The 18,638-nt window shown below is 40.2% G+C and overlaps 1 protein-coding gene across 9 annotated transcripts in view; it reads right to left on the reverse strand.

The window, feature by feature from the left end:
* Positions 1-17,163, reverse strand: part of CSNK1A1 (casein kinase 1 alpha 1) — a 46,883-nt gene extending 29,720 nt beyond the window's left edge. For 4 of the 9 annotated variants that reach the window (XR_011486917.1, XM_070465626.1, XM_020903420.2 and 1 more), the window contains exons 1-2: positions 16,518-17,163; positions 15,794-15,900 (exon numbers count right to left, since the gene is read on the reverse strand). Coding sequence is in view for 7 of the 9 variants with exons in the window: in XM_070465626.1 (XP_070321727.1) it covers positions 15,794-15,900; positions 16,518-16,640 (230 nt within the window). In the remaining 2 variants the exon portion in view is untranslated. The remainder of the gene's footprint in view (positions 1-15,793; positions 15,901-16,517) is intronic. The other 5 variants (XM_020903421.2, XM_020903419.2, XM_070465627.1 and 2 more) reach the window with 2 other exon arrangements.
* Positions 17,164-18,638: the final 1,475 nt, after the last annotated feature.

Raw genomic sequence — 18,638 nt, forward strand, 5'->3', positions numbered from 1 at the left:
TAGAGTGGAGGACCTGAATAGGAAAAAAAGGCAGAGGAAGAGAAAATTCCCTCTCTGCTAGCACTGAAATAATCAACCTTCTGCTCTCAGACATCCATGCTCCTGGTTTTCAGATCTTAGGACTCAACCTGGGACTTAAATCTCTGGTTCCCCTGGCTCTCAGGCCTTTAGCCTTGAAGCAGAAATGCACTACTGGTTTTCCTGGGCCTCCAGCTTATACGGACCACAGGTCATGGGATCTCTTGGCCTTCATGATCGTGTAAGCAAATCCCTCATAACAAAACTCTGTCTATAATACAAGCATATCTTTCTTTATTGCTCTTAGCAGGTATCACTTTTTTTTTTAAACAAACTGAAGGTTTGTGGCAACCCTGTCTGAAGCAAGTCTACTGGCGCCACTTTTCCAACAGTACATGCTCACTTTGTGTCCATCACATTTGCATTATTTTTGATATTTTCGTTATTATTATATTGTTGTGGTGATCTATGATCTTCATTTTTGATGCTATTATTGCAAAAAATTACCTCTTGCTCAAAGCTCAGATAATGGGCTAGCACTTTTCAGCAATAAGGTATTTCAAAATTAATACACATACTTGCCAAAAAATTTGTGTGACTTTGCTTTACTGTGGTGTTCTGGAACTGAACCTGGAATAACTTTGAGATATGCCTGTATATAAGACTCATCGGTTCAATTCCTTTAGAGAGTCCTAATGTAATAGGAAGAGCCATTTTATGTCTTGTTCACAACTTTGTATTGTCAGCATCCAGCACAATGCCTTACAAGCAGGAAATACTCAGTAACTTCTGCTGAATTAAAGAATAAAAAGCTGTATTAGAGGTTTTAAGAGGTTAGGGCACACCTATGTGGCAGATGAGAAAAACAAAGCAAGGAATAAAAAAAATACTCCTGGTACTGAAAGTATAAACTCACCAGGAAGCACCTACTCATCTTTAACTCAAAGAAGCCAAATAAGTAAAATGGGCCTTAGGAAGCATCCCTACGAACAAAGCTACTGGAGGTGCTGGAATTCCAGTTGAGCTATTTCAAATCCTAAAAGATGATGCTGAGAAAGTGCTGCACTCAATAAGCCAGCAAATTTGGAAAACTCAGCAGTGGCCACAGGACTGGAAAAGGTCAGTTTTCATTCCAATCCTGAAGAAAGGCGATCCCAAAGAATGTTCAAACTACCGCACAATTGCACTCATCTCTCACACTAGCAAAGTAATGCTCAAAATTCTCCAAGCCAGGCTTCAACAGTACGTGAACCGTGAACTTCCAGATGTTCAAATTGAATTTAGAAAAGGTAGAGGAACCAGAGATCAAATTGTCAATATCTGTTGGATCATCGAAAAAGCAACATGGTTCCAGAAAAACAGCTACTTCTGCTGTTTATTGACTATGCAAAGCCTTATCCTGTGTGGATCAGAGCAAACTGGAAAATTCTTAAAGAGATGGCACTACCAGACCACCTGACCTGCCTCCTAAGAAATCTGTATGTAGGTCAAGAAGCAACAGTTAGAACCAGACATGGAACAATGGACTGGTTCCAAATTTCGAAAGGAGTACATCAAGTCTGTATATTGTCACCCTGCTTATTTAACTGCAGAGTACATCATGCAAAATGCCGGGCTGGATGAAGCACAAGCTGGAATCAAGAATGCCGGGAGAAATATCAATAACCTCAGATGTGCAGATGACACCACCCTTATGGCAGAAAGTGAAAAAGAACTAAAGAGCCTCCTGATGAAAGTGAAAGAGGAGAAGTGAAAAAGCTGCCTTAAAACTCAACATTCAGAAAACTAAGATCATGGCATCTGGTCCCCTCACTTCATGGCAAATAGATGGGGAAACAATGGGAACAGTACAGACTTTATTTTTTTGAGCTCCAGAATCACTGCAGATGGTGACTGCAGCCATGAAATTACAAGACGCTTGCTATCCTATCCTTCAATAGCATCCAAATTACCATGGGCCAAAAAAATTACCTACAGGCAATTCTAGTGCATCTTTTCCTATATCTTCCTTCTTGCTTCTCATCGTAATCACGCCATGTTGCCTTTTCTTTCCATGTTTTGTTTTTGGTGTGAGTGTGCATTGGGATTAACAATTCATTTACAACAGTTAAGAAAGGCACTTCCTACTACCCCTGTCCTCCGAAATTACCAGAATCCAACAGGAGGCTACCCTCAATTCTCAATTTAAATTCCTGAGTCTCAAGAGTCACTAGTCCTCCTAGTACTGCATTCAATAGTTGATTGAAAGGTAGAACCATCTATGAACTTCAGTGTTAAAAGACACTAACTCCTTTAACCTAAAACTGTTAGTACTTATAAAGCTCTATTTTACTAATGGCATTTTTCACCACAAAAACAGAACCATAATGCACCAGTCTGACTATATTTTTGATTCATGGTAACTCTTCAGCCTTTCTGAAAGAGAACCAGACACAGGACTAAATGTGGGGCATCTCCTGATTTTCTATTAACTTGGTACACAAGACTGTTGTGTAACTATTATTCTCCGAAAGCTTCTCTGCCTTTATTTGTTCCTTAGATTAGTGGCCTTCATTTTGTTTTGAATACCAGACACCTAAAATTTAGTGATCTAAACTTCTTTTGCCATCAAAACATCAATCTATTTCCTCTTCTCACAATTTCACATTTAAAACACAATTCATATTTCACAAGTTCAGTAACAGGAAATTTTTATTCACAATCCTTTGGACTTAAACTGCAGAAATACCTTTGAACTGATTTGAGATCCAGAGGATTTTCACTAGAGAATGACACTATGTTGCTATTTGGCTACTGTAAAGAACTGGAAAATCAAGTTGTTTTTTTACTTTGCTGCACCGCCACATAGCACGTGGGATCTTAGTTCCCAGACCAGGCATGGAACCGCACCCCATGTACTGGATGTGCTGAGTCTTAACCAACGGACCATACCAAGGAAGTCTGAAAATCAGGTTTAGTAAAGAAATTTAGACTAAAGTTTAGACAGAACAAAAGAACCAGTTTTAGAGGTAGCTATGGTGCTCAGAGGAATAATTCTGATGTGATGATTTCAAGAAATTTTAGATATTAATTTTATCTTTTACTTCACTGAACCTTTCCCAGAACTCTCCCAGGTCTTTAAGTGGCTAATTTTCCCATCCTTACAATCTCACACCCATGGGGAGGGTATTAACAAGCACGGAAGTAATTTAATAAAAACTGAACAAGTCTAGAAGGGGAAAACAAAACAGTGGATATCCACCAACTGAGAGGCCAATCCTGCATCAAACAAGTGTTTTTTATTTAGCCACAATGACCAAGAACTTGGGCTTCCGTGGTAGCTCAGTTGGTAAAGAATTGGCCTGCAATGCAGGAGACCCCGGCTCCTTTGCCAGGTTGGGAAGATCCGCTGGAGAAGGGATAGGCTACCCACTTCAGTATTCGTGGGCTTCCCTGGTGGCTCAGCAGGTAAAGAATCTGCCTGCAACGTGGAAGGCCTGGGTTCGATCCGTGGGTTGGGAAGAACCCCTGGAGAAGAGAACAGCTACCGGCTCCAGTATTCTGGCCTGTAGAATTCCATGGACTGTATAGTCCATGGGGTCGCAAAGAGTCAGACACGACTGAGCAACTTCCACTTTCACCAAGAACTTGCTCAAACAAGTTATGTGTGGGTGGGTGGGAGTTGGAGTCACTAGTTCTACATCAAGAGTTCCTTTTTTGTTGTCATGGACCACCCCCCCATACAGCTTTGACTGTCTAATGAGGCCTGCTGATCTCTTCTCAGAATATTTTAAAAGCATAATATGTAGCATTATAAAGAAAACTAATTTTAGAGCAATTCAGTTACCATAAAATTACTTTAAAATCAATCTTGATATAGTAAAATACATGCTCTTTATTAAAGCACTACATAATAAAATTTAGGGGCAGGTCTAATTAGTACCATAATTTTGAAGTATGATGGTAATAAAGACAATTTTGAGATATATGCAACAATGTGATACAAAAATATCTGTGATCTCTACTGGTGAGAAAGCAACAGGTACTGTCAAAACTAGTGAGGCACTTGAAAATAAACTGTGGAATTTTGTTCATCCAACTCAATGACCTCTTGAAGAGAAGGGATATCCCTGAATCAAGTTAAGAATCCTGCTCTAAACAGATTTTTTTTTTTTTTTAAATTTCTGGTTGTGTTGGGTCTTTGTTACTGTGTGCAGGCTTTTCTCTAGTTGTGAACGGGGGCTACTCTCTTGTTGCAGAGCATGGGCTCTAGGATACCCAGGCTTCAGTAGTTGCAGCTACTAGGCTCTAGGGCACAGGTTCAGTAATTGTGGTGCTGGGGCTTAGTTGCTCTGCGGCATGTGGGATCTTCCCAGACCAGAGATCGAACCCATGTCTCCAGCGTTGGCAGGCAGATTCTTTACCACTGAGCCACTAGGGAAGCCCCTCTGAACAGGTTTTTAAGGTAAACAGACTGTAGATTAAGATCTAAAACTTGTGCAGCACATTTCACTCAGCCAATAATAATGTCAACTAAGATGATTCATTTTCCTTCTTCATCCTAACCCTCCTACCTACTACTACTAACCCTCTGCTGACAATATGACCCCTAAGATCTTTGAATTATGCTGTAAGATTTCCATGTTTCTGTCTTCCTGTTCCTTGCCCTCTGCTTTAAAACATTCACAGACGCTCCTTAACCTCCAAATTTTTAAAAACACAAACAAAAAAATGTGCCTTGATACTTGGTACTACCTACTACTAAAGATGCTGTTCCTCTACCTTTTCAACATTTATGGTAGCTAACAAGACAAAACCAAGTAATTTTTGCTCTCATAGTTTATATCAGTCTGTGTAGGCAAATGATGAAAGAGAAACTGACGGTGAAAGGTACAAGTTATGGGGACCCAATCAATTTTTTAGAGGGAAGCATTGAGGAAAACTTCTCGATGAATAAGTAAAGTTGATTCTTGAAGCATAAACAGAAGATGGCCAGGTAAAGAGGTGGGTGGGGGTACACACTAAGGTTTGTTATTCACAAGGAACTGAAAACAGCCAGCACTGTTGGTACATAGTACAAGACAAGATCACCCTATTTTCTTGTTCACAGGTAACTTGTTAAAAATCTAGTTTTTATCTGCCATTTTACTTTCATTTTTTTCTTGGTTCCCAGTATAATGGTTACCATTCTCACCTCATCATACTGCCCAATATTATATTTCAAAGATCACAAATGGTTCTTGCTGTCACTGCTTTCTCTAGCCTTGGATACAGTAGTACTGGAAGACAGTATGTGAAGAACTGGAACGTCCAGGGGAATACAAGTATTAAAATATACTTTTCCACTGGGAAGTGGGACAGTACATCTGTAGTTTTCACAATACCAATCTTTTTAAATAAGCAAACATATAGAAAGTAGGCAAGTGGCTATCTAAGGCCTAGTAGGATATGGAGAGTAATCACTAATATGTTCAAGGTTTTTGGGGGACAGGAGGGGATTAAAGTATTCTTTAATTGGATTATGGTGATGGATGGCAGCACAACTCTGTACATATAGTAAAAACCAATGAATTGCACACGTTAAGTTGATGATGCTTACATACACAGTCTCATCAAAACTGTTAAAAATCCTTTATTAAAATCTGCTCTTCAAGTCTCATTCAACACTTATTAAGCAGCTGCTATGTGCATGATACTGCCAAAAAGGATGCCAAAAGCATCTTAAGGTCTAGAAGAACTGGTGACAAGTACAATATAAAAGCAACAATAAAGTAAATATGAAATATAGAGGAGTTAAGTAATTTATTCAGAGTAGATAAAAGGGAAGGCTTCTTAGAAAAGTTAGCATCTGAGCTAAATTTTGAAAGATGCCTTTCTATAGTCCCCTAGTTTTAGTCACTCCTCCACAGTTTTGTGGTGCCATTTCTCTGCTGTGAAAACAATGTCCCTCCCCCATTACATACACCAAAAAGGCAAAGTTTCATATACAATTAAGAAACTCCAAAAATCTGGCCTCTGCCTGTCCTTTAAAATTGGCTTCCATTGACTGCAACATCCCATTATCGCAACTCTCCTCTTGCCTTGATTACCTTTGCATTTCCACCCAAGAATTCAGTCCTTACCTCTCAATTTCCTTTTGCTACTATCACTTCTACACTGATCTTGCTCAGATCTAAATAAACACCAGTCCTAATTCCCTGGCTGAGATTTAGGTCTGTCTGTATCTCCGCTAACTTAATTATACAAGAGCTAAGCCTGAGATATCCTATCACCTTAAACTCAACATGTCCAAAGATATAATAACCATCAATGCTACTTTCAAAATATCAAAATTAGGCCCCAGAGAGATTTCCCTGAAAGTCCAGTGGTTAGGACTCTGCACTTCCAATGCAGGGTGCATGGGTTGGATCCCTGGTCAGGAATTATGCATGGTGCAGCCAAATAAAAACAAAAAACAAAATTGGGTTCCCTTTTCCTTCTTCCTATATTAAATTTCAAATTCTCAAGGCTAAAATGACTCACCTCCATTCCTTAAGAGAAAGTATGAGAAAACACACATTAAAGTCTTAAAGCAAGTAAGTCTGGAAATCAAAGTATCTCTCAGTATACTATTTAGAGACAAAATAGTGTACCCTTTTCTTTAAGGTACTTTTAGCAATATAGGAATCATTTGTATTAAGACAGTTTTACATATAAAGATCTAGGAGAACAAATAATTTTGGCTGGATGAAACATTGCCCCGCCACACACACACTACATTAATTTGCTTAGTAAATCCTTCATTAAGTAGACAGATTATAGATCTTAGAAACAACTCAAATTTCTCTACATTAGCAAATGAACACACAAAAAACAAACGATTCCAAAGTTTGATATCTTTTAGGAGGAGAATAGAAGAGAACACAAAGTCTGGGCTTGAAATGTTAACACAAGTATAGAAAAGGGGAAAATGGAAGAGGCAACACAAGTTACTAGAATGATCTAAGAGGAAAGAAAAAAGTAATGTATAAACACATGAATACCTTTTCATAAATTAAATTCTATGTAAATCTAAACTAATAATATAGAACTATGCAACGTGTACTTATGAAAATGCCTTCCAGTGACTAAACAAACAAAAAGTGGCTCAGTAAACCAGCAGTTGGACTTGAGAATGGAAAGCTAGCTAAACTCTCAGTATATGCAATAAAATGAAAAGAATAATGAATCAATCGATGGTCAAAAACACAAGTTCCAGTTCTTCCATTGTTATTTTCTTGCCTGTCTAAGCCATTTTTGCTCACTGGTAAACATTCTTAATATACTTATCTATCAAGAGGTCTCCTAGTAATTAAGAGATTATAAAAGCACTACACAAATATAAGGATTACTTTCATAATAAAAAGCAGTTGCCCAACAGTTATGAAATAACAAACAAGACAATAGCATCTCCTACAACAGTCAGAGCCCTCTCAGCAAAATAATCATTAACTACCCCCAACAGCTCAAAACAATGAAGTGTTAAAACCTCAGCACAGTATTTCTCAAAGTGTGGTTCTCTGGTCTTTAGCAGTAATTGTCTGATATACTTGATAAAAATACACTCACAAGGCCCAGTCCAGTACTGGTCAAACAAATCTAGGGGTGAGGCAGAAAACCTTACATTTTAAACAAGCTCTGAATGTAATTACTATGCATGGCTGATGTCTGAGAAATGTTGACTAAGCAGGATTCACAAGGAGACATAATGGGGTCTCTGCTGACCTCTCCAATCAAGGCAATCTCTGGATAGCTCAGCATGCTGTCTGATGTTAAGGAAAGGTTATGTCCTCACAGTATGAAATTTAGATATCTCTGCCACTAACTTTCAGCAAGGGACAAAGTCACAACTATATGTCAGGCACATGGTGTATATTCAAAAAGAAGGTAGGCCTCACAAAAATTATCTGTTCATTGAAATGTGCCCATTACCTGAAACTGCACAACAGTTAAGTACTCGCATATACATGTATTTGTTGAATAAAAGAAAAGAAATGTTTGCTTATTCTCTAGAAGGTACGGTAAAGTTCACTGACACTCTCCCAGAAAAGAACTTTAATTTTCAGAGAAAAAGCCAACACTCCCTTCCTTAAGAAGGATACAAAATATTAATATCATGAAGGCTCAAAAAATGAAAACACTAGGTTTTCAGTAAGTAGATATATGTGCACAGATGCTCAGTCAGGTCTCACTCTTTGCGACCCTATGGATTGCAGCACGACAGACTCCTCTGTCCATGGAATTCTTCAGGCAAGAATACTGGAGTGGGCTGCATTTCCTTCTCCAGGGGACCTTCCTGACCAACGGATCAAACCAGTCTCCTATATCTTCTGCATTGGAAGGGAGATTCTTTACCTGCTGAGCCATCAGGGAAGCTTAGTGCTAAGAATAATTTCAATTGAGAGAACAAAAAAAACCAAAACAAGGAAAGTGTACAACTGAAAGACTTTGAAAATTTGGAATTTGAAACAAAATATACAAAAACTTCATGCTACCACTTTCCAACAAACAAGGCAGTTTTAAATCAGATCTCATTCTCCCCTCACCATAAAAGCCACCTTACATGTAGATAGAATAGTCTGGCAGTGTAAGAAAGTGTAACAGGTAAGTAGTACTCAGAGCAGCCTCCAGAGGACCTGGAATATAGGACAGCCTCAATTTCAGGTTAATTTGCAAACACTGTCATTGCACACTTAACGCTGGCACAAATGAAACATGTGATATATACCATGTATGCTTAGTCACTGTCACCATCTTGCTTCCTTAAAAAAAAAAAAAAAAAAAAATCTCTTGTAGAAAAAATTGCAAGTTTGAGCCAAAAGAAATTCCCCCAAGGCCAACAAACCACTGATAAATACCGAAGCTGACAAAGGTCCACATTAGCAAGCCTTTACTGTGAAATTAACAGACATTAGCATTTTGATATGTCACTATCTCTAAGTCAGGATTCAAAGCTAAATCAACCAGTACAGCCATGCTTCCATTTGTTCACTTAAGAAATACTAGATTTGGTCCAGTGGTTAGGATTCTGGGCTTCCACTGCTGGGGGGCCCAGTTTCAATCCCCAAAGATTCCATAAGCTGCATGGTGCAGCCAAAAAACCCCAAAACTAAATTAAACTAGAAGTCATACCCTCAAATCAATTAATTCAAAATATCTGAGGTTAGGAGCCAGGTGTCAATATTTTTTTTAAAGCTTTCTAAGTGATTACAATGTGCACCTAAGTTTGGGAACCACTGATACTGCTGAAAGACAGTAAAATCTATTCAAGTATCACATTAGCTGTGTGACTTTAGGCAAATTAACTATTGTGACTCAACTTACAGAATTCCTGTAATGATTAAATGAGATCATGGGCAATGCCTGGATATTGGTTCTTTTTTGTCCCCCACGTGGATGGATGCCACTAATTTATACAACGCATTTAAAAAAACTCAAGACTGAGACAGTCTTACAAAATCCCTTTTATAAAGGAAAACTGACATTCACAGATAGAACCTAAGTACTGACTCTCGATACAATGCTCTTTCCATTTCCCTTTTTACTGAGGATCAGAAAAATAAAATATAAAAATAAGGATCAAAATGTACCTTCCAACTAAGCATTTTTCTTCAGCACTTCTGAAGTCCCTATTAAATATACCCCACTGATGGTTAGTATACATCACGGTGATAAACATATTACTAACTTGTAGCTGTACATACTGACAAATCAACATCAAATCCAGAAAAATAACATTATAGTAATTCAAAAGGTCAATTAAAAAATACATAAAATCTATGTTGTCACAAAATGTCGCCTACCAAAGATTAGCAGTATTTAAAAAAAAAAAAGAAATATTCTTTATGTCAATAGGGAGTGTGGGTTACAGTGCATCCATTTGTCAAAACTGATTCAATGATACATTAATCTATCTATCTATCTATCTATCTACACTACACTGTATGAAAATCACACCTCATCTATCTATCTATCTATCTATCTATATATATACACTACACTGTATGAAAATCACACCTCATTAAAAAGATTCCATTCATGGATCAGTATATGTTATGTGATTACTAGTTTTTTCAGTTTTCAAGAGCCACTTGTATAAAATAGTAACAGAAAACATCATTTAGACTAGGTATTCATTTATATTATGAAAGCTATTAAGGTACTCATTTAGCTTCAGAAAAACTTCTGTTAAAACTCAAGAACTGATCTTAAGAATAAAATGGAATACAGCTTCCCTGGTAGCTCAGTGGTAAAGAATCCACCTACCAATGCAAGAGACCAATGCAGGTGTTTCAGCCCTGATCTGGGAAAAGCCTACATGCTCTAACGCCTGAAACCCGCCTGCCCAGAGGCCGCGCTCCGCAACCAGAAGCCTGCGCACCGCAACTGCAGAGTAACTCCCAACTCTCCACAACTAGCGGAAAGCCTACCTACACAACAACAAAGACCCAGCACAGCCAAAAATAAACACAAAAATTATATTTAAAAAAATAAAATGGAGTAAGTTAAAAAGATTAAATGAGTTAACATTTGCTTCAAATTCAAATTCAAATTCTCTTACACAGACTTCCTGACATTGAAGTTTCTACTAAACAGGACAGACAGATCATGAGAAAACCTTAGCAATTCGTATCTTAGATACATATTAAGTATTAGATATTAGATAGTGACTCTAGTCACTGAGTTATGTCCAACTCTTTGCAACTCCATGAACCATAGCCCACCAGGCTCCTCTGTCCATGGGATTTCCCAGGCAAGAATACTGGAGTGGGTTGTCATTTTCTTCACCAGGAGATCTTCCTGACCCAGGGATCAAACCCATATCTCTGGCATTCGCAGGCAGATTCAGCAGGGAAGCCCCACAGATTAAGTACACTCAGAAACAAAATGACGTAGCTCTAAAAAATGACTAAAGCCAAGGTGGTAAAATCCATGGACTATACAAATGTTTACAAGTATCACTCCACTTTAAGATACAAATCAATAACACCCACAAAAGTTCTCATCTAGCAAGCCATGGACTCAAAAGGGAGAGAAAGGATTTTAAGAATTATAAGGATCTAATGGACTTCCTGGTGGCTCAGACAGTAAAGAATTTGCCTGCAATGCAGGAGACCAGGGTTCTATCCCTGGGTCATTCTCCCCTGGAGAAAAGAATGGCAACCCACTCCAGTATTCTTGCCTAGTGAACCCCATGGACAGAGGAGCCTGGTGTGCTACATAACACTTTCACAATTAAGTAGCAGTGCAAACAATAGGTTACTTATATTTATCAGTTTTTCTGTATGAGACCAAATACCATAAAGGAAGGAGGCATAATATGGGTCTGCAGCATCAAATGAAAAGGTGTGGGATATGTAAGCAGACATAATTTGATCTTGACATAAAGGTGAAAACTGCTCACAAGAAAACTGGAAGTTAGGAGACATCTAGTAAGAAGTACTTTAGAAGACTCAATAGTCTAATCTGTATCATGGAGTGTGGCTATTATCTCTCAAGTTTCATCCAGCTCCAAATGCTATCTAAGCATCATTCCATTATTCCATTACTAGAAATCTAGCATAAGCCAATATAAGTACCCTTAGTATATCACAGATTTAGTATATCACAGTTACTCTATGGTTTTAGTTACTCTAACAATTAAAATCACATTTCTCATGTATGTGGTGATCTCTAACATTCTCTAATAAAGAAATACCCAGTGTAGACGTCATCTTTGTTCTCTGATAACAATATTAGAATTTATTTACAGGATATATGCTCAGTGCCAAAAAGTTAAGATTAAATTTTAAGTTGCTTTTAACACTGAACAGTAAGAATTAACTAATACTTTACAAATATCTCCCAGGACTTCTGACATTCAGAGAGGGTAAAAAAAAAGGGGGGGGGGGAGGCGGTGGGTTAAAAAACAACCAAGACAACCAAAATTATCCTATGCCCTTGCCCATCTTCTTCAATCATATTTCCTGTAAGTGTACCCCATTAATTTACTTCCTCCTAAATAGTTACCCATGGTTTACCTGATACAGATAGTATTTTTAAGGTCCTGAGTGGTATCTCACTACTATCATTCAAAGGTAAGATCTAGACCAAACACCAAACTGTGATGAAATGCTTTCTAGCTACCATCATCTGAAAATAAATCTTAAAATTTCATAGCCACAAGTCCTAACATCAACTAGGCCAGTGACTTATTTAAGTAGGGGAACTTGTTTAAACAAAACCCTACCTGGATTTTCCTGGTGGCTCAGGTACAGAATCCTCCTGCCAGTGCAGGGGACACAAGTTCCATCCCGGTCTGGGAAGATCCCACATGTCTCAAAGCAACTAAGCCTGCATGCGGCAAATGCTGAAGCCTACGTGCTTAGAGCCCAGTGCGCCGCAATAAAAGACACTGAAGTGAGATGCCTGTGCAACGCAACTAGAGTAGCCCCTGCTCACTCCAACTGCAGGCCTACACACAGCAATTAATGAAGACCCAGCACAGTCAAAAAAATAAATGCTAAAGACAAAACAAACCCTACCAAAAAGCTCAGTGTGCAAAACTTTTTCCAACAGAAGAGTAGGAAATTCTAAACTTTTCTGTCCAGTACGCTTCTACCCCAACAAAATTAGAAAATTATCAACTTGGTAAAATCCTCTTATTTCAAAAAAGAGGAAATTGACATGCCCATAAAGATTAAGGGACTGACTGACCCCAGATCACTCAGTCAATACCATATGGCAGATTTAGAGAACAATTGCATTCAGTTCAAAGTAACACAAAAAAAAGGAGGGTTGTAACAGAAACACAGTAACTTAAAATGAGCTCCCAGAGGTCAATTCACAAGACCCAAAGGCTTTTAGTTTCTTAAAAATATCTAGAGACTGAATACCATCCTCCCCCTCTTGCTCTTTTTACTCACCTGATGCTGTGTTTCTGCACAACAGATCCCTTAATAAGGTCCTTACAAACTAAGGACTTGATACAGCAGATAGGCTATAACATATAGGCCTGGTAATTTTCAGCCTTTGTTTTAGAATATCCCACAGAATCTTAAGACAATTTTCAGGGTGAGGGTTGATTGGGGGAGGAGGAAGATATTAGTGAAGTCTAAAAATTTTGATGTCAAATTTCTAATACAATGGGGAACAGACTGCCTTATTTAATTTAGCTAAGCAAACAATTTAATTTCGTATTTCCCAAGTAAATATTTATTGAGTGTATTTATTGGGCTTCCCAGGTAGTGGTAAAGAATTCGCCTGCCAACGCAGGAGATGCAAGAGAGACGGGTTCAATCCCTGAGTCAGGAAGATCCCCTAGAGCAGGAAATGGCAACTCGCTCCAGTATTCTTCTCTAGAAAATTCCACGGACAGAGGAGTCCATGGGGCCGACAGAGTCGGACATGACTGAGCAACTAAACACAAACACACATGCATATAGTTAATGTGGAAATAGTGGGGAACAAACTAAGCAGAGCAGATGTTGCTGCCACCCAAAAGAAACCTTATGCCTAAGTCTTTCTTATCCTTCCCACTTCAGTGGACAAACAGTTCTCTCATACTTTAAAACCAATGATCCACTTTTTGTTTCTATGTACCTGGACCATACCACTCCTAAAACAAGTTCACTCTTTCCTCACCCTCATTCAGTAACTATATTCTACTTTAGAAACTACTCCCAGTAGCCAGACTTCACTCTTGGACAGCCTCCCTGACCAGTTCACCAAGCTTTCTTCCTTAGAGTCAGTCAGATCCTGAAATCCCATCTCCTCTCCCAAGAAGTCTTAGCTTGAAAGTCAGGTTAATCTCTTTAGCTCCACCCAGTTTGTAACTCCACAACTCCCTCTGCTCTCAACTTCTCAGAATTTTGCTCACAGGTCAATTTCATTTATTTATGTGGGTAATCAGCATATTAACTACTGCCCTCATTGGTCTGCGTAACTGCTGTTCTTAAATAAAAGCTACCAAATAAAACTGTGAGTACTTAATTTGGAACTAGCACTGAAAATGCCAGATACTTATTGCTTTCGTGAAAATGATTTTACTTTAAATTCAACCTGACTTGTGAATTTATAAAACCTCCCAACTTCACATGCATTAGGTTAGAGAAGCCAGACACAAATGACCTCATACTGCATGATTGCATTTCCATTTAATTCTAAGAAAAACTAGTAATGGGAAGTAAATCAGCAAGAGCCAGGGTGGAGAAATGAAAATATAAGCAAAAGGAGAGAAATTTAAAATTCTAAGGCTAACACAATTTTTTTTTTATTCTGTGACGAAAAAAGATAGCATTTTAATCAAGGTTCTTCATTTTTCCACAGCAGGGTGTTTTTAATGGAGAACCACTAAAAATCTCAAATCTGATCATCTCAGATTTCACATTAATCTTTATCTCATAAGATAAACCTGGTATTTTCTTCCTAATAATTTATTCTGACTACCAACCAATAGAAAATTGTTATCATTCAATTTCTCCACTAAAAATGTTTATGACCACTCAAAATTTTTTTAAGGATAATGTTTCTCTCATTGTTTTCACATCAGAATTAATGTATATAACCCAGTTAATTCAAGATTTGAGGAATAAAAGCTAGGATAGTAAAAGAGGCTATGATAAATACCATGCCAATTAATTCTCCACTATATCTGGATCTTTTTGCAAATGTTATTATTAAATAATCATTGGAAAAGGGCTGGATCTTAAACTGTGTTTTAGTCTCTATCCTAGGAAGATATTCTTTAATCTTAAAAGTCGAACTACTCTAAAATCCTTTATTAATTTAAAAGGACCCAATGTCTTCATCTGGTCATCATCTATCCTGGTTACTATTTGCCTTCACCAATATCCCACCTCCAAAAAAAGCCACAATTTCCCAGATGTGAGGAGTTACTGACCAAGTAACTCAACAGGTTAAAGTTACTTGTCAAACTGTGGTTACATGATTAAGCTTCCTTTTAATACAACTGAGTCAATTTCAACATAGTGTTGCTCAAACTGCCTTTGTCATTTCAAACAAAATTTCGTACACAGACTGAAATGCAACAAACATTACCATTTTTTACAGTTAATTAACACTTCCTGGAAAGGATTATGAGGGATTTTGCATAGTAAACTTAATTTCACATCTCATCTACTGCAGAGATCACAAACAGGCTGTCACTATGCCATCTCTTTCCTTGAACCTCACCACTGCCTGCGGCTTTATTCTTGGCTTTTCAAAGGTTTAATCAACTCGGAGCTGCCAAAGAGGGAATCCAGGAAGCATAACTTATGAACCCAAGCAGTGAAAAGGGCAGGAATATGTGGTTGAGTCACGTCGTTCCGCCATTTTCTAAGCGGAGGAGGAAGACATGTTGGAACAAAAACACAACAAAAGAGCAGCCATTTCCCAAGCCAGCTCCAATAGCAACCCGAACTGGCCCAGCCCGGTCACTTCGGCACCCTCAAATCCACTTCGCTGGACAAACCTAAGGAACAGCTGAGGTGAAAGAAAGCAGCAGGCAACCCTTCCGCGTTGGGATCAAAGATGACCCGCATACTTTCCACTGCAAATGAAAGCCTCGGGAAGAATGACGGAAGCTAAACGGAGCAGAGTGTTAACAAACTGAAATCCTAAACTAAGTTGGCAAACTAAAATTTACCGTGATTGTGGTGACTTACGCTTCAGAGGAAACCCAGGTAACTCAAATGCCAAGAGCAGGATTCAGCTGGTCCCACTGCCTGCCTCTTACACATTTTCTCCCATTCCGTACTTCCCTCAGAAGATCGCCTGTTTGCTCAAGGACTCTTACCGTATGTGGGGGATGCCAACCCCACCTTGAAGAATCTTATAGAGTTTGCTCTCGTACAGCAACTGGGGATGCCTGGCCTTCTGGGATTCTAGCTTCACTGCCACCTCCTGCAGGGGAAAGAGGGGATGATGGCATCAACATCCTTATGGATTCAATGTCACTTGGGAAAAGAGGGGGAAACAGGAGCACATCTCCAACTCTCGGCTTGAAGGTGGTGAGAGGCTGGGAAGAGAAAGATCTCTGTAATTATAAAACGAGGCAACCAGCCTCAAAGCCCTCTTCAGGGGGCAGTGACGAAAGCGGCACGTCCTCTAAAGTATAAGAAAATGATTCATCCAGAAAACGTAATGAGGGTTATGAGGGAACCAGGCGACCGGTAGCTGGCCTAATGGGAAAAAGAACCCCAGTAAACTAAAAATATAGGAAGAAAACGAGGGGATCCCAGAAATAGGATTTTTCCATTCTCACCTTAAACAACGGTTTTTTTGAAAGTTCGATTAAGGTGTATTTTTAACAAGCTAGGGAACTTCCTAGTACACCCAACCTTTCTCTCGGGTTCTTTCCTTTTAGGGAAAGAGAGCGGGGGAGGTTCCTAAGACAGGAAAACTGGCTCCCTCTGGACTTCCCAGTGCGTGAGTGCGGTGGGAAAAGGCCCAAGCAGTTCGCGGGGCGGGGGAGTGAGGAAAGGCGCAGCGTAGTCGTGAACCCCACCCCAGGTGGTTACCTCGCCGTTGGTGATGTTGATCGCCAAATAAATGTCCCCGAAGGAGCCAGACCCGATCTTCCGTACCAGTTTATATTTCCCTCCGACAATGAATTCGGCCTTGGAGCCGCTGCTGCTCGCCATCCTGAGAGACGAAGATGGAGGCTGGGGCTAAGCCCCGACACCTCTAAAGGGAGGATGGAGGCCTCTAGGGCTCGACCACGGAACAAGGCTGTGGAGAGCGGCAGGAGACAGAAAACGATGGCTCTTCTTCGGCGTTACAGGGCCAAGAATCGGGCAAGGGGAAGCTGATCACCGCTGCTGTCAGGTTTATTGGCCGGGCCGCAGATTGTTGAAGGAGTTCTCGCGGTTACCAGGTTGAGCCACTAGTTTCTGGCGGCCGCCGCTGCCTCGCTTTCCCAGCGACGTCGCGGGCTGGAAAAGGAGAGCGGTGAAGGTAGGGCGGCGATACCGCTGCCACCACTGCCGCCGGCTCCCGCCCGGAGGGACCCCTGTCACTCCGCCGTCGCCGCCATCTTGTTGCTCCGGCTCCAACCAACACAAAATGCCCCCAGTCCCCGGGAGCCGCTTCTTCACAGCGCAGAGCACTGTGGGAAAGGGATCGCGAGCGCTAGCCCCGGAGGGTCGACAGCAAGAGGGAGGGCGGAACCGGATCCGTGAGAGTCGCGGCCCACGCTCTGAACGTCACTCCGTCACCGCCCAATTGCGCACGCGTGCTGCAACCCTGCTGACTGCGCAAGCGTGCCGTGGCCTCTTCTCATCCCCGCCCCGAGCGCATTTCCACTTCCGGTCGTCGACTGTTGCACTGTGAACTACCTGTTAGTCACCTCAGACCCGCCTGGTTTCTGAAAGGCCTCGCGGCCCCAGGCCTAGAGAGCGTATTAGGGAGGAGTCACCTTCATTTTTCTTGGAAGATGGTGCGTCAGGCCTTAAGAGTTGGGTATTGGCCTTTGCTCTTTGTTTGAGGCGGTTTTTAACCTTTTGATCTTTACCGGGGCTACTCCCCCAGCCGGCCCATTCCAGTTCAGTATCTCTTGTGAAAGAGGCTGTCGCCTCTGGTGGAAAGAAAGAGAAAAGCAGGCCTGTACGGGCTGGATTAGTTCAGGGCTCGGTGTTTTAGCAGTCTAGCTGAGGAGTCTTACTAGAATTCTGCGCTTTAGGGAGTGTTGGATTCCCTATTTTAACAGAAAGGAAAAGCGGGAAAGCAGGAATTAACCCTGCCCCTCTAAGTCTTTGTGTTTACCCACTGATACTTGATACACAAAGGGGGAGGGGGGGGGATCCGAGTAATGTTAGTGGCCAGTGTATAGTCAATAGAAAATAAGGTTTAGAGCCGTGAAAAAACTTGCAAATACAAAGGTTGTTCTCTTCGCAACCCCCCAGGCCCCACCCCGACAAAGAAACGTTGAAAAATCGTATCTTGGTCTTGTTGAAAACTGCAGTCTTGACCCAGAAACATAGGGCCTTATCCCTATGTTATCCCAAATAAGATAATTTTGTAAAAACTGACAAAAATGTAGACTTAATTGCAGCCTCGATAGCTGATCAAGTAGTAATGGGGTTCATCCTGGAAGATAAGTGGAATTCCTACATGGTACCTTATTTCTGGCTTAAATATTTGTATTCATAAAGCTCTGACCTAAATGTCTTCAATTTGATAACAGAGAAAAGAGTAAGATTTAACGTGAAGTTTTCGCACTAACAAAACCCAAGCCACCTGACTCCCAAATCAGCACTGTTGGACAGCTTCCTTTGGTGATTCCAAGTGTGTCTGGCCTACTTAAAATCCTCTGCTGTCAGGATTTCGGTGTTTGTTTTTAAGTCAAGTTTAAGCATCTTGAATTTTTCAAGTTTCCAAAGATAGCTATTATTCTGCTGATTTTTTTTTTTTTTTACCACAGCCATCCAAAATCTAATGGGTTCCTCAGCTTGAAGAGTTCCCTATATAAGGGGTGGGGTATACATTTAAAGAGATTTTTTTTTTTCCCCAGTAGTGAGGACACAAATGCTCAGCTGGGGGTTGGGTAATAAGAATATGCATGAGGTAGACTAGATTAGGGATTCCCAGAGGTCTGTGTGGACAGGGGCAAGTCAAACAAAGTTTTCCATGAGATACCTAGA

This window comes from Odocoileus virginianus, chromosome 3 (assembly GCF_023699985.2).
Source record: "Odocoileus virginianus isolate 20LAN1187 ecotype Illinois chromosome 3, Ovbor_1.2, whole genome shotgun sequence".
In the NCBI taxonomy this organism is placed as follows: Eukaryota; Metazoa; Chordata; class Mammalia; order Artiodactyla; family Cervidae; genus Odocoileus; species Odocoileus virginianus.